The sequence below is a fragment of the Eubalaena glacialis genome, chromosome 1 (assembly GCF_028564815.1).
Source record: "Eubalaena glacialis isolate mEubGla1 chromosome 1, mEubGla1.1.hap2.+ XY, whole genome shotgun sequence".
Taxonomy (NCBI): Eukaryota; Metazoa; Chordata; class Mammalia; order Artiodactyla; family Balaenidae; genus Eubalaena; species Eubalaena glacialis.
This window is the reverse complement of record NC_083716.1, coordinates 231411107-231427099: the sequence shown is the minus strand read 5'-3', so window position 1 is coordinate 231427099 and position 15993 is coordinate 231411107. Positions and strand designations below refer to the sequence as shown.

Below are 15993 nucleotides of genomic sequence, written 5' to 3'. Positions count from 1 at the left end.
TGGACTCCTGACGCTTACTCCCATCCCCTCCCCCCGACACAGGCCGAGGCCTGGCCACACACTCACCCACGCCCGGCAGGGCACACGGACCACACGCCTGTCCACACAGCACATCTTCTGCACCTGCGGGCGGACAGGGCCTGGACAGGGGCAGGCCTGGGACCAGGTGCCCCTCCCAGCACGTCCCTAGGATGCGGCTCTGACTCCGGGACCCTCAGGCTCCATTCCCAGGTCCCCCCTGGAAGGCTGACTGGGAAGTAAGGGCAGCCGGCAGGTGTGTGGGTGCAGGGGGCAGGGGGGACCTAGGGGGCCCCAGGGCCTAGAGGGTGGGCTCAGCAGGGTGAGGAATCAGAGGAGGAGGCTTCGAGATCCTCTTACGTCTCGGAGGGGCTGGGCTTTCCTTCCTTCCTGAGCTTTGGGAGTCTGGGCCAGGCACAGTGTCCCGGCGGTCAGAGGCCAAATCGCAGCAGAGCCGACAGCAGGCTGAGCGGGAGCCCGAGGCCCAGCACAGTGGCACTGGCCCGCAGCCCACCGTCGGCGCACTGATGTTGCACGGGAAGCTCTAGCAGCAGTGGCTGCCCACGGACGCCACGCAGAGGTTGACGCTCGGGATGGGGCAGATCGGGGAGCAGCCCTTGTTCAGGGTATAGCCAAAGTCCACCACGTTCCCGATGCCAGCGGATGCAGAGATAGTCACACAGTAGCTGTCCGTATCGGAGCAGACGGTGGGCTTCAGGCAGTACCAGTTGCTGTTCTTATTCACTCAAGGGAAGCACACCAGGGAGTGGGCTCGCTCCACACCCAGGAGGGCAGCCAGCAGGACCGGCAGGAAGACCTTCATTCAGGAGGGGGCTGGCTTCCTGCCTGGGGTCTCACAAAGCCGAAGAAGTCAGCCCTGCTCGCCGGCGGACACAGGTCCCCGGCCCGGCCATGCAGTCAAGCCTGCCCCCGAGCCCAAGTGCAGCCCGCACTCCCCAGTATATATTATTTATGTATTTGTGACTCTGTAAAATAAAATATGCTTGGCAATGATACCAGTTTCAGAACAGTTAGTAGAAGGGAATAGAGGAAAAACAGGTGAGGGGCAGAAATTTGAGTATATATTGTATGTAATTTTTAAATGCTTTTAAAAGACATTAAGTAAATATGGTGCTCACTTCAACAGCATGTATATTAAAACTGGGATAATAAAGAGAAGATTCTTATGGCCCTGAGAAAGGATGACAAAAATAAAAACAATTCAAAAAAATTAAAACCATTCAGAGTAGATTTTCTGATCACATGCAATTAAGCTGGACATGAAAAAAAAAAAATAACCAAAAAATTCCCAGCTACTTGGAACTCAAGTAAAATGTTTCTAAATAATCTATGGATCAAAGAAGAAATCAAAATGGAACTTAGAAAATATTTTAAACTGAATGAGAATAAAGATGCAACTTATCAAAACTTATCTAATATAGCTACAGTAGCACTTATGGGAAATTTAGGGGAAAAAAATGGCTGAAAACAATAAGCTTTCATCTCAAGCAGCTAGGAAAAGAAAAATGAATCAGACCTAAGAAAAGTAGGAAGAAGGAAATAATATAGGTATGAACAAAAACCAATAATAAAAAGAGAAAATCAACAGAGCTAAAATTTAGTTCTTTCAAAAACTAAATAAAAAATAAACCCCTAACAAGATTGATCAAGAAAAAAAAGAGAGAAAGCACAAATTACCATTATCAACACCAATATATTTGATAATTTGAATAAAATGAAGTAAACGTGACAAATTTTAAAATCTTATGTTAGTGGTGTTGGGTATCTATAATATTATCTTCAGTTCTTTTATATGGGTTTAAGATACTTCTGAATTTAAAAACTTTTAAAGGGAAAGGTATAGAACATAATGTATAAGATTCTTCTTTTTGTGTTAACATATTTTGTATATATGCATAGACCATTTCTCAAAGGATATATATGAAACTGTTAATGATGGTTGTCATGGGAAACGGGAACATGGGATCAGAAGGAAACTTGTTTTTATCCTATACCTATCCTTTTTTTTTTTCATTTCTAATTTTATTGATTTGAGTCTTCTCCCTCTTTTTCTTGATGAGTCTGGCTAATGGTTTATCAATTTTGTTTATCTTCTCAAAGACCAGCTTTTAGTTTTATTGATCTTTGTTATTGTTTTCTTTGTTTCTATTTCATTTCTTTCTGCTCTGATCTTTATGATTTCTTTCCTTCTACTAACTTTGGGCTTTGTCTGTTCTTCTTTCTCTAGTTCCTTTAGCTGTAAGGTTAGATTGTTTATTTGAGATTTTTCTTGTTTCTTGAGGTAGGCTTATATTGCTATAAACTTCCCTCTTAGAACTGCTTTTGCTGCATCCCATAGGTTTTGGATCGTCGTGTTTTCATTGTCATCTGTCTCTAGGTACTTTTTGATTTCCTCTTTGATTTCTTCAGTGATCTCTTGGTTATTTAGTAACGTATTGTTTAGCCTCCTTGTGTTTGTGTTTTTTACGTTTTTTTCCCTGTAATTGATTTCTAATCTCATAGCGTTGTGGTCAGAAAAGATGCTTGATATGATTTCAATTTTCTTAAATTTACTGAGGCTTGATTTGTGACCCAAGATGTGATCTACCCTGGAGAATGTTCCGTATGCACTTGAGAAGAAAGTGTAATCTGCTGTTTTGGGACGGAATGCCCTATAAATATCAATTAAATCTATCTGGTCTATTGTGTCATTTAAAGCTTGTGTTTCCTTATTAATTTTCTGTTTGGATGATCTGTCCTTTGGTGTAAGTGAGGTGTTAAAGTCCCCCACTATTATTGTGTTACTGTTGATTTCCTCTTTTATAGCTGTTAGCAGTTGCCTTGTGTATTGAGATACTCCTATGTTGGGTGCATATATATTTATAATTGTTATATCTTCTTCTTGGATTGATCCCTTGATCATTATGTAGTGTCCTTCCTTGTCTCTTGTAACATTCTTTATTTTAAAGTCTATTTTATCTGATATGAATATTGCTACTCCAGCTTTCTTTTGATTTCCATTTGCATGGAATATCTTTTTCCATCCCCTCACTTTCAGTCTGTATGTGTCCCTAGGTCTGAAGTGCATCTCTTTTAGACAGCATATAGATGGGTCTTGTTTTTGTATCCATCCAGCGAGCCTGTGTCTTTTGGTTGGAGCATTTAATCCATTCACATTTAAGGTAATTATCGATATGTATGTTCCTATTACCATTTTCTTAATTGTTTTGGGTTTGTTTTTGTAGGTCCTTTTCTTCTCTTGTGTTTCCCACTTAGAGAAGTTCCTTTAGCATTTGTTGTAGAGCTGGTTTGGTGGTGCTGAATTCTCTTAGCTTTTGCTTGTCTGTAAACCTTTTGATTTCTCCATTGAATCTGAAGGAGGCCCTTGCCGGGTAGAGTAATCTTGGTTGTAGGTTCTTCCCTTTCATTACTTTAAATATATCATGCCACTCCTTTCTGGCTTGTAGAGTTTCTGCTGAAAAATCAGCTGTTAACCTTATGAGAGTTCCCTTGTATGTTATTTGTCATTTTTCCCTTTTTGCTTTCAATAATTTTTCTTTGCCTTTAATTTTTGTCAGCTTGATTACTATGTGTCTCGGCGTGTTTCTCCTTAGGTTTATCCTGCCTGGGACTCTCTGCACTTCCTGGACTTGGGTGGCTATTTCCTCTCCCATGTCAGGGAAGTTTTCGACTATAATCTCTTCAAATATTTTCTTGGGTCCTTTCTCTCTCTCTTCTCCTTCTGGGACGCCTCTAATGCAAATGTTGTTGCGTTTAATGTTGTCCCAGAAGTCTCTTAGGCTGTCTTCATTTCTTTTCATTCTTTTTTCTTTATTCTGTTCTGCAGTAGTAAATTCCACCATTCTGTCTTCCAGGTCACTTATCCGTTCTTCTGCCTCAGTTATTCTGCTATTGATTCCTTCTAGTGTATTTTTCATTACAGTTATTGTATTGTTCATCTCTGTTTGTTTGTTCTTTAATTCTTCTAGGTGATTGTTCTTTAATTCTTCTAGGTCTTTGTTAAACATTTCTTGCATCTTCTCGATCTTTGCCTCCATTCTGTTTCTGAGGTCCTGGATCATCTTCACTATCATTATTCTGAATTCTTTTTCTGGAAGGTTTCCTATCTCCACTTCATTTAGTTGTTTTTCTGGGGTTTTATCTTGTTCCTTCATCTGGTACACAGCCCTCTGCCTTTTCATCTTGTCTTTCTGTGAATGTGGTTTTTGTTTCACAGGCTGCAGGATTTTAGTTCTTCTTGCTTCTGCTGTCTGCCCTCTGGTGGTCTATACCTATCCTTTTTAAACTGATTCATCTTTTATTTTACTACATGCATTTATTTGTGGGTTTTTTTTTTTCATATCTCTAAAGTTAATAAAAAATGATAAAATATGAGAGCCTTACTTAGATCTGTCTTCCCTGCTCTGTAGCCCAGAGCAGGCTCCCATGTTTCTGCCCCCCTCCCACCTAACCCTCCACCCATAGAGCCCGACCCCAGGTCTCTAGAAATTCTAGAGATTCAGGCTGAAGACAAGGAGCAGCTGGTTAGGGAGAGCAAAGAGAAGAAGAAGAATAGACTAAGAGATGGTAGCTGGGGGCTTCCCTGGTGGCGCAGTGGTTGAGAATCTGCCTGCCAATGTAGGGGACACGAGTTCGAGCCCTGGTCTGGGAAGATCCCACATGCCGTGGAGCAACTAGGCCCGTGAGCCACAGTTACTGAGCCTGCGCGTCTGGAGCCTGTCCTCTGCAACAAGAGAGGCCGCAATAATGAGAGGCCCGCGCACCGCAATGAAGAGTGGCCCCCACTTGCCGCAACTAGAGAAAGCCCTCGCACAGATACGAAGACCCAACACAGCCATAAATAAACAAATATAAAAAAAAAAGAGATGGTAGCTAAGCATGAGAAAATGAAATTCCAGGTCAAAGGTTGAGATATGGGCCTCAAGAAAGGACCTAGAGAAAATGGATTATGGATCCATGGCATGTGGCCAGACAAATTTGGGAGGAAGGTAAGGACCATTCTTTCCCACTTTCTGATTCCTGGCATACCAATATTCCTAGGATCTATAACTCAGGCCAATATTTCAGGATATTAGTATTTATTAATAATATCAATTTTCCATTATAGTCCCCGCTTCAAACATTGTCCCATTCTCCCAATAAATCATCTAAACATCCATGGAAATTTCAATTCTCTGACATCTAAACCGTATCTCCCACATTTCCTTTCACATGCAATAGCAGAAATAAAAAAAACTTTGTCATTTGGTTCAGAAAATATGGTTGTTGAGGTCATTTGGTTTTATCACAGAGATTTTTGTGGATTGGCCTAAATACCTAACCACCACTTATAACTCATTGAAGATCTAAGCAACCAACTTAAAAATGGACAACAACTTATAAAATGGATATAAGTTGGAAAACAACTTATTTTTAGGTTGGATTCAACCTCAGTCCATGAGTGAGCACTTTCAATTGAGTTTATACGGGCACATTTTTGCCGTAAATTAAATTTTAAAAAATATTTCCGATAGCTAATTTTCTGGTTGTTCCAATCTATTTAGCTTAGGGGGGAAATATCTATAGATGTTTTCTCAGATTTTTAAAGGTCTCAGAGAAAAAAATTCAAACTTCATAGGCAAATGGGCAAAGAGTATAACCAGGCAAATTACAAAAAGAATATAAATGGCAATTAAACATGATGGGATTTTTACTAGTTTTCAGGAAAATGCTAATTAAACATGATACTATTTTCACCATCAGACTGGAACAGATTAAAAAAGAGTAACAATATCTAATTAATGATGGCAAAGGTGTAAGAAAACTCCTATATCCTGTTGGATGGTTATATTAATATTCAGTACTTTAATATTTAATACACACTTTTTGGGAGAGCAATTTGTGAGTATAGCGAAGTGACTGGCATCTTATTTAAGTTGTCAGTTACTCAGAATTTAAATATGGTGACATCAAAATATTAATGAAGTCTCATTTTATGAACAAACATGGAAATAATGTAAATCGCTCAATTTAAAATTCTTTCAAAAATAGCATAATTATAAAGTTGGCATAATTACAGAGGTCAAATGAGTTGTAGATGGCATTTGTGCTACATCCTTGACAGTGCTACTCAAGCTGGTTAACAGAAATACCATCTTTGTCAAGTTAACCTTGACTTACACAAGGTTTTCAAGAATTCACCCCTCAGGGGCTTCCCTGGTGGCGCAGTGGTTGAGAGTCTGCCTGCCAATGCAGGGGATACGGGTTCGAGCCCTGGTCTGGGAAGATCCCACATGCCGCGGAGCAACTGGGTCCGTGAGCCACAATTACTGAGCCTGCGCGTCTGGAGCCTGTGCTCCACAACAAGAGAGGCCGCAACAGTGAGAGGCCCGTGCACCGCGATGAAGAGTGGCCCCCACTTGCCACAGCTAGAGAAAACCCTCGCACAGAAACAAAGACCCAACACAGCCATAAATAAATAAATAAATAAATAAAAATTTAATACTTGCTACTCTAACTAGCTCCTCTGACATCTCTCTGTATTCACTATTAAAAAATAAAATAAAATAAAATAAAATAAAAATTAAAAAAAAAAAGAATTCACCCCTCAAATAATATACTCCGTACCTATCAAAATTTATAATGTAAATATCTTTGGACCTAGCAATTCTACAACTAAGAATCTATGCTATTGACATTCTCACATAATTGTGCAAAGATAAACACGTCCCAGAATGTACCTAAAGGCTTTTGAAAATGCCCATTAGGGACTTCCCTGGTGGCGCAGCAGTTAAGAATCCTCCTGCCAATGCAGGGGACGTGGGTTCAAGCCCTGGTCTGGGAAGATCCCACATGCCATGGAGCAACTAAGCCCATGAGCCACAACTACTGAGCCTGCGCTCTAGAGCCCGTGAGCCACAACTACTGAGCCCATGTGCTGCAACTACTGAAGCCTGGGGGCCTAGAGCCCATGCTCCGCAACAAGAGAAGCCATCGCAATGAGAAGACTGCACACCGCAACGAAGAGTAGCCCCCGCTCGCTGCAACTAGAGAAAGCCCGTGCAGCAACGAAGACCAAACGCAGCCCAAAAAAATAAAAAAAATTAAAAAATTAAAAAATTTTAAAAACTTGTAATAGCTAGAATTTACTGAGTTCTTATCATATGCTAGGCAAATTGTAAGCACTTCATTCAATTAATCTTCATAAGGACCCTATGAGGTAGATGCTATTATTATTTCCATTATCGACCGTTGAGGAAACTGAGATCCAAACAGATTAAATAATTTGCCCAGGGACTTCCCTGGTGGTCCAGTGGTAAAGAATCCGCCTTCCAATGCAGGGGACTCGGGTTCAATCCCTGGTCAGGGAACTAAGATCCCACATGCGTGGGGCAACTAAACCCATGCACCACAACTACTGAGCTTGCGCACCTCAATGAGAGAGCCGCGTGCGTGCTGCAAACTACAGAGCCCATGCACCCTGGAGCCTGCGCACCACAACTAGAGAGAGAAACAAACCTGCACGTCACAACTAGAGAGAAGCCCGCGCACCGCAGCGAAGAGCTCTCACTGCAATGAAAGATTCCGCATGCCTCAGCGAAGACCCTGCGTGCCGCAACTAAGACCCGACACAGCCAAGAAAATAAAGAAATAAATAAATAATTTGCCCTATGTTACATACCTAGTGGATTTGGAGCCAGAGTTTGAACAGAGGTAGTCTGTATTAAGCAACACCCTTAATTGCCATGCTAACAGCTCTCTATACTTTGTAGTGTAGGGATGACTTTTAAAATAATAAATATATGATTTTTGTCTTTTAAAAATACAAATCTGGGACTTTCCTGGCGGTCCAGTGGTTAAGACTCCACACTTCCAATGCAGGGGGTGCAGGTTTGATCCCTGGTCGAGGAACTAAGATCCCACATGCCGTGCTGCGTGGCCAAAAAACAAAAAACAAAAAACAAAAAACAAAACAAAACCAAAAAAATCTAGAAAAAAGATCAGCAATGTTTTTGATTTTATAATTTAGGTTGTTGTGACATATATCATCGTGGTAGGCAGAATAATGCTGCCACTCCTCCCCACCCCTTCAGATGTCCTACATCCTAATCTCCAGAACCTGTGACCTTACATGGCAAAAGGGACTTTGCAGATGTGATTAAAGATCTTGAGATAGCAAGATAACCCTGGATGAACTGGGTGGGCCCAATGTAATCATAAGGGTTCTTAGAAGGAAAAAAGGGAGGCAGAAGGGTCAGAGTCAGAGAAGGAGATGTGAACCCGGAAGCAGTGTCAGGATGAGAAAGACTGGACTGCCCATTGCTGGCTTTGAAAATGATGGCAGAGACCATGAGCCAAGGAATAGGCAGCCTTTAGAACCTGGAAAAGGCAAGGAAATGGACCCTCCCCTAGAGCCCCCAGAGGGAACACAGTCCTACCAACACTTTGATCTTAGCCCAGTGACACTTCGGCACTCCAAAAATGTAAGATAATACATTTTTATCATTTAAGCCACTAAATTTGTGGTAATTTGTTACACCAGCAATAGGAAACCAATATAATCATTAATTATTAACTTAATAAAGATACACTCTGCTTACAGATTATAGGACTTTTGCTACCTGGAAAGTACAAATTTTTTTATCGGCTGAATTGTGCCCTCCTCACCTCCCCCAGATTCATATATTTAAGTCCTAAACCCCAGTACCTTTGCCTGTGACTCTACTGGGAGATGGGCCTTTAAAGAGGTAATTAGGAAGGGTGTTTGAAAGACTAATGGAAACACTAAAAAAAAAATAAAATAAAAAAAAATAAAGAGGTAATTAGGTTAAATGAGGTCATATAGGTGGGCTCTAATCCAATCTGACTAGTATTCTTTAAAAAATATATATTTATTTATTTGGCTGCACTTGGTCTTAGTTGTGGCATGCAAACTCTCAGTTGTGGCATGTGGGATCTAGTTCCCTGACCAGGGATGGAACCCAGGGCCCCTGCATTGGGAGCGTAGAGTCTTAGTTGCTGGACACCAGGGAAGTCCCATGACTAGTATTCTTATGAGAAGAGGAAATTCAGACACACAGAGAGACCCCCAGGGAGGGGCATGCACACAGAGGAACACAGTTCAGATGCTGGTTTTGTTGAAGGATTAGATCGAACATGTAAGAGAAAGAAAGGAACCAAGGATAACTCTAGGATTTGGGGCCTTATTTTGGCAGAGGGAGGATCAGGAGCTATTTTTGGACACGTGACCTTTGAGAGCCTATTAGATACACTAGTGGAGATATCAAGGGGGCAGCTAGATAAATATCTGAGTGTGGAGTTCCAGGGAGAGGCGCAGGCTGGAGATACCAATTTGGGACTCATCCCCTTATGGGCAGCGTTTAAAGCCAGAGACTGGATCCGATCCCCCAGGGGGTAAGTACAGACTGACAAGAGAAGAGGCACTAGAGCTGAACCCTGGGCCCCAACATTTAGATCTGGAGAGATGAGGAGGACCCAGCAAGGAGACCAAGAAGACGCCAGTGAGGCAGGAGGAGGACCAAGACCGAGGTGCTCCCGGAAGCCAGGGAAGAAACCGTCACCCCTGAACTAGTGCTGCTGAGAGGCCAAGGAAGCAAGAGAGCACGGTTCTGGTCCTGTGTCGGGACTGACACCAAGGCTGACCCAGATTCCTAGAAACATGCCGCTGGTGTTTAGGATGTTAGCAAGAGAAGACTTCGGATGAAAAAACTTTGGGGGGATCTTGGGAATATGATAAGGAGGGAGTGGGGCAAAATAAATCCAAACATCCTAAACTTAATAACAGCAAACAACGATTAAGAGCTGATTCTGTACTGTGCGCCTTTCTAAATATCTTTCACGTGTCAGGTCACTGAAAGCTCAAAGCGACCACATCGAGTAAGCATTTGACCCTCAGATATGAGGAGGAAATGGGCTCACGGAGGGGGTTACAGAACCCGGCAGAGGCAGCAGAGATTCTAACCTGGCCGCCGACCCCTGAGCCCAGCTCTGTGCCACAGCGCACCCCTCTTCTGGGCTTTCTGAGGGATTCCCTAAGAACTGAGGGGGAAGAGATGGAAGAACAACAGTGTTGGTTGGAGTTTTTCCCTCTGCCAAGACTCCCGTGCTGTAGGAAGGCTACAAAGTGAGACGCAGATGCCTTTGAACTTGCCAGGCCAATTTAATTTGGTATCTCTGTGCTGTTCCTGGCGCGAGACTGCAGCTCTCAAAACTGCAATTTTAAAAGCCTATTTGGGTGTATTCCTCCACTGAATTCCTCAACTCTCCTCTCTCCATGCGGTTGGGGAGCCAGCAGGAAGCCAGGTCTCTGTCAGACTCATAAATTCCCGCTTTCTTGTTTATTCTTCCAGGATCAGGAAACCCACGAGTGGTCATCCTGAAGCTGATGTTGCCCCACCCTCACCGTCAGTGTTTAACTAGGGGGCAAGGGAGATGCAAGAGACAGGTGTTTGGCCCTTAAGCCTCTACTCAAAAGACGATCACCTCCCATCTCTCTGGCCCAAACCCACATCTCCAGGTTTTTGTCGAAGTCAATCAGAAAAATCCCATGGTCTGTCAACAAATATTCAGCACTCCCTAGACATATAGCTCTGGATTAGGTACTGTTGTGCTTTAGAAAATAAAACGGAACCTAACTTGAAAACGAAATGTGTTTTACAGAAGTTTACTTTATAGCTATCTGGGCAGAAACCTGTCTATCCCACAATTAAATAAGTAAGGCCTGCCTAGACTGATTTTTATTCAATGAAAAGTGGACAGTCTTTCTTCAACGTGGTTCTTTTCAAGCCAATAATGAATTTTATAAATACTTTCTATAAAGGAGTTAACAAAATAAGATGTGTATAGTATCAAAACCTGAGTGCAATCAATCCAGATGTTTAACTATTTAAGGAAGCAAAACCAAACCAAACCTACTCTCTCTCTTAAAAAACAACTATTACATGCTATAGTGTTAAATAAGAGAAAGTCTTTAACAACGCTGATTATCAAAGACCCACCCAGAGCGTGCCTTTTAAAAGTAAGATTTTGGACTTCCCTGGTGGCGCAGTGGTTGAGAATCCACCTGCCAGTGCAGGGGACACGGGTTCGAGCCCTGGTCCAGGAAGATCCCACATGCCGCAGAGCAACTAAGCCCATGCGCCACAACTACTGAGCCTGCATTCTAGAGTCCGTGAGCCACAACTATTCAGCCCGCGTGCCACAACTACTGAAGCCCGCGTGCCTAGAGCCTGTGCTCTGCAACAAGAGAAGCCACCGCAATGAGAAGCCCGCGTGCCACAACGAAGAGTAGCCCCCGCTCGCCGCAACTAGAGAAAGCCCGCGCGCTGCAGCGAAAGATCCTGTGTGCCGCAACTAAGACCCAATGCAGCCAAAAGTAAATAAATAAATATTTTTAAAAAACAAACAAAAAATAAATAAATAAAATAAAATGAAATTAAAATAAGATTTTTTTTTCTATTCTCAATGCTTAGGCCTGGCAATGTCAGTACTTAGCTGTGGGACCTGGGAAAGTCACATCCATTCTGAATCTCATTCGAGAAAAGGGAATAATACTATTTATTACACAAGAATATTATAATAATAAAATGAGAACATGTATATGAAAGTGCTTGATATTAATATTAATAACATTGTTAACTACTCCTAGTAAAATAAGAATCTCTAAAGTGCCTTCTGGCTTTAAAAGTTTATTATTAAGGAATAATTATTGAAGAGTTTAAAGAGAGTCCTTTCAGAGACACATACTGAAATAGTTTAGGATGAAGTGATGCAACAACTGAGATTCACTTCAAAATAATCCAGTGAGAACAGTAGGTTTGTGTACATTTTTGGCCACATTTTGAGTATTACTGAACCGGGTTATGGACACATGGGAGTTTTTTTAAAAAACATTCTGTCTACATTTTATGTTTGAAACCTTCACATTGAGTAAGAAAAAAACAAAGGGGAAATTGAAGGGCAATTTCTATTATTAAGTCCAAATGCTACTTGATTAAGACTGCTTCTCATGCAAACCTTGATATTAAAAGAAATGGTAGAGATTTTAAATGAATGCCAAAATGCATAAGAATTCAAGCAATTGATAATTTGAATATTTTTTTAATTTATTAATTTATTTATTTGGCTGCGTTGGGTCTTCGTTGCCATGCACCCGGGCTTTCTCTAGCTGCGGTGAGTGGGGACTACTCTTCGTTCTGGTGTGCGGGCTTCTCCCCGTGGTGGCTTCTCTTGTTGCGGAGCATGGGCTTCAGTAGTTGTGGCACGCCGGCTCAGTAATTGTGGCTCACGGGATCTAGAGTGCAGGCTCAGTAGTTGTGGTGCACGGGCTAAGTCGCTCCACGGCATGTGGGATCTTCCCAGATCAGGGCTCAAACCCATGTCCCGGGCTTTGGCAGGTGGATTCTTAACCACTGCACCACCAGGGAAGTCTCATAATTTGATTATGTTTTTGAATAATCTTTTTTTTTAACATCTTTATTGGAGTGTAATTGCTTTACAGCCATCATTGAATAATCTTTTAACTTATTTTTAACTAAAGGAAGCCCGTTTTAATTAAATATTAGGTTAAAAATTATATTTACTACATGATTTAAGATTATTAATGAAATCTACACGTTAACCTGGAAACTTAAATGCTTAAAGATTTTTTCCCAAAAGAAATTTCAGGATATGTTAACGATATTCTGCCTTTTAAGATCCCAATGTTCTATCATATCTGTTATATCCAATTAAGTACATAATTACATATCATTTCAAATGATGAGATACTGGATACTTCACTGACAAAATCTGTCACTAACTAAAGAGAACTTAACAGCAGCAAGTATACATAATATGTTCCCTTCCTTACCCTGAAGATGTGAGTTCCCTAGGAAGTCTTCATGAGTTTCTTTTGTTTCTCCAGGTTTTGTTGATCTATACTCACTCCTCAGAGAGATCTTCCACCATCTAAAGATTACCTGTAATTGAACAGATAGAAAGCGAGATGAATTAAAACTGATTTCAATACCAACAGCTGCGTTTAGGTCTGGGGTTTTAAAAAAAAATCACCATCATGGAAGGCACATAAGGCTGTGTGTCCAACAGCAGGTGTAAGTTCACGAACTAGCATCACATCAAATTAGAAGTGAGGTCTGTGCATCAGTGAACATTTTCCTTAGAGATTAGGGGCACAAAACCAAAGTGCTGGAAGGAATCTTAAAAATCTATCAAGTCAATTGGTGGTAAATCACCCAGAGCCAAATGGCTAGCTGTTCCTGAGAACAGAGATTCTTTACCTTTGGGAGCCATTTCCAAAGTAATTGCTTAGCTCTCCTCCTCCCTTCCCTGTCTACAGAGCAGACACGAGGAGTGGATACTTTTCTCGTGGAGAGAGATAGGTACTTGGATAGAGCCAGGAAAAGCACCATCATGCCTTGATTGATGCATCAGAGTGTCATTACCCAGGACACTTCTTGGTAATGGATCTGCTGACAGTGCATTTGACTTTTATGAGCATTTTGGTTTATCAGAAGCAAACCTCATTTCCATGGTTATGGACTGCACTTAGTTTCTATGTTGATTTCATAGCAGTGTCAACCAAACTCTTCCTGCAGTAGGGCTCCCAGGGAAAAGATGGGTAAGGAGACAGACAGTGCTGAGAAACTGGTTGGCTTCCTAGTTCTGGTTTCTTCCCTCACTGGCATTACCATGTAAGGTTAAAATTAGTTCAGCTCTACCCAAGGCAAAATTGTTAAGTAGGTGAAACTTGCTAAGAGGCCTCCCTTTATTTAGTTTCCTCTCCCCCATCCCCAGCCACCCAACACTCCCCGTGGTCCTCACAGGTCCTGGGTGCACCTCCTTGGGCTACTGCCTTGGGAGCCTCCTTGGGAGCTGAGGGAAAATATATACACACGTAGGTTACAAAACTCCATAATCTCAGAATATTGTGGTCGCTGATTCCTTTCAGAAAATCCCTTAGCCTGCACTTTTGTTTTTTCTCAGCATGAGGCTCACCAAAATCATCCTCTTTAGTATCTTTCTGCCCCATCTCCATAGAGTTAAGGGTGTATCAGTCTACTAGGGCTGCCATAAAAAAAATCACAGACTGGGTGGCTTGAACAACAGAAGTTTATTCCCTCACAGTTCTGGAGGCTGCAAGTCCCAGATCAAGGTGTTGGCAAGTTTGGTGTCTCCTGAGGCCTCCCTCCTTGGTTGCAGATGCCACCTTCTCACTGTGTCCTCATGTGGTCTTTCCTCTGTGTATGTGCATCCCTGGTGTCTCTTCTTCTTCTTATAAGGACACTGGTCATATTGGATTAGGGCCCCACCCTTATGACCTCATTTAACCTTAATTAGTTCTTGAAAGGCCCTATGTACAAATACAGTTACATTAAGGGTTAGGGTTTCAACATAAGACTTTAAGGGGGGAACACAATTCGATCTATAACCAAAGGGTATCAGGTATTACAGGAGAACGAGCATGAACTTTGGAGCAAAGACAGACTTGGCTCATTTATTTAATCTCTCTGCACTTCAATTTTCCTTTTCATTTCTTTCTATTAAGTATTATTAAAATTAATATTAAGGGCTTCCCTGGGGGTGCAGTGGTTAAGAATCCGCCTGCCAATGCAGGGGACACAGGTTCAAGCTCTGGTCTGGGAAGATCCCACATGCCGTGGAGCAACTAAGCCCATGCGCCACAACTACTGAGCCTGCATGCCACAGCTACTGAAGCCCGCTCACCTAGACCCCATGCTCTGCAACAAGAGAAGCCACTGCAGTGAGAAGCCCATGCACTGCAACGAAGAGTAGCCCGTGCTCACCGCAACTAGAGAAAGCCTGCTTACAGCAACGAAGACCCAACGCAGCCAAAAATTAATTAATTAATTAATTAACATTAAATATTATAAATAATATTCCCTTGCTATTCGATGAAGATGCCAGGTCATCTGAATCTAATGTTACATTCTTTATACACATAATCTAGAACTTTTAGAACTACTTGGGAAGTCAGAAATAATTTAGTCCATTTCCTGTGACTCATGTGAGGAAAATATTTCAAACAGGTTAAGTCAGAAGTGATAGGTGTCCCTCCCTACAACCACACTACCAGATGTTATGTTACAATTAAATTCTGACATAAGACAGACAGACACCACGGGAGTCCAAAACATGTTTCTGGAAGCTCAGTGGGGTGCCCCCTCCCATCCACTCTGGCACCCTACAGGAACCTTCTCAGGAAAGTTTCTCTCTGGGACAAGTGCACCTAAATTATAATGACCTAATCAGCTACCCCTCTAGCTAGATCAAGCAACTAAATCGTGGGTTAAGTGGAAGATTTTGGAATGCATGGAGTTCTAGACAGGGCGTAACCCAGAAACATTTGGTTATGGAGCTTACTTCTTACATTGTTCAAAAAAAAGGCAGAGACACTTGTACAATCTTACTTGTCAGCTTCATACCTTGCACATCATCCATTTCACCAATTAAAAATTATTTCTGACATTTCTTCTGCTAATTAATTAGCCCTCTGGTACTGATTTAGAAGGCAATATTCGAAGTGCTTGCTGTAATGGCCTCTAGAGGGAGACTCCTCAGGGCACAGACTCAAATTACCTTGCACACACAGACAAGCATACTACTGGCTCCTCTGAGGTATTTAAGGTAAATGCCTAAGGATATAACAATTGCCTAAGGAAACACAGCTGGCTAAAACCAGAATCCCAAGCCTTCTCACTTCTAATTCTCAAACACAGGGTTTGTTCTGAGTCACGAAGCTTTCTTTACATACAACCTGCATACTACAACTCATCAGACCACCTCTACAGACAGTACACAGAAATCTGCTCCTCAGAACCACAACTGAGCCTGGTCAAGACTCTATTATGTTCTATATACTGTACTTATTAAAACAGAAAAAGATATTAGATATTTTCTAACACTTACTGTCTCTCAAATTTTAAAGATTTTTTT

At 41.8% G+C, this 15993-nt stretch overlaps 1 protein-coding gene and 1 pseudogene across 1 annotated transcript in view; both read right to left on the bottom strand.

Moving 5' to 3' along the window:
- FBXO36 (F-box protein 36) overlaps positions 1 to 15993 on the bottom strand; it is a 101086-nt gene that overhangs the window by 30367 nt on the left and 54726 nt on the right. The window contains exon 2 of the mRNA XM_061188179.1: positions 12890 to 12998. Within this exon, the coding sequence (XP_061044162.1) occupies positions 12890 to 12998 (109 nt within the window). The remainder of the gene's footprint in view (positions 1 to 12889; positions 12999 to 15993) is intronic.
- Positions 450 to 851, bottom strand: LOC133083999 (lymphocyte antigen 6E-like; annotated as a pseudogene).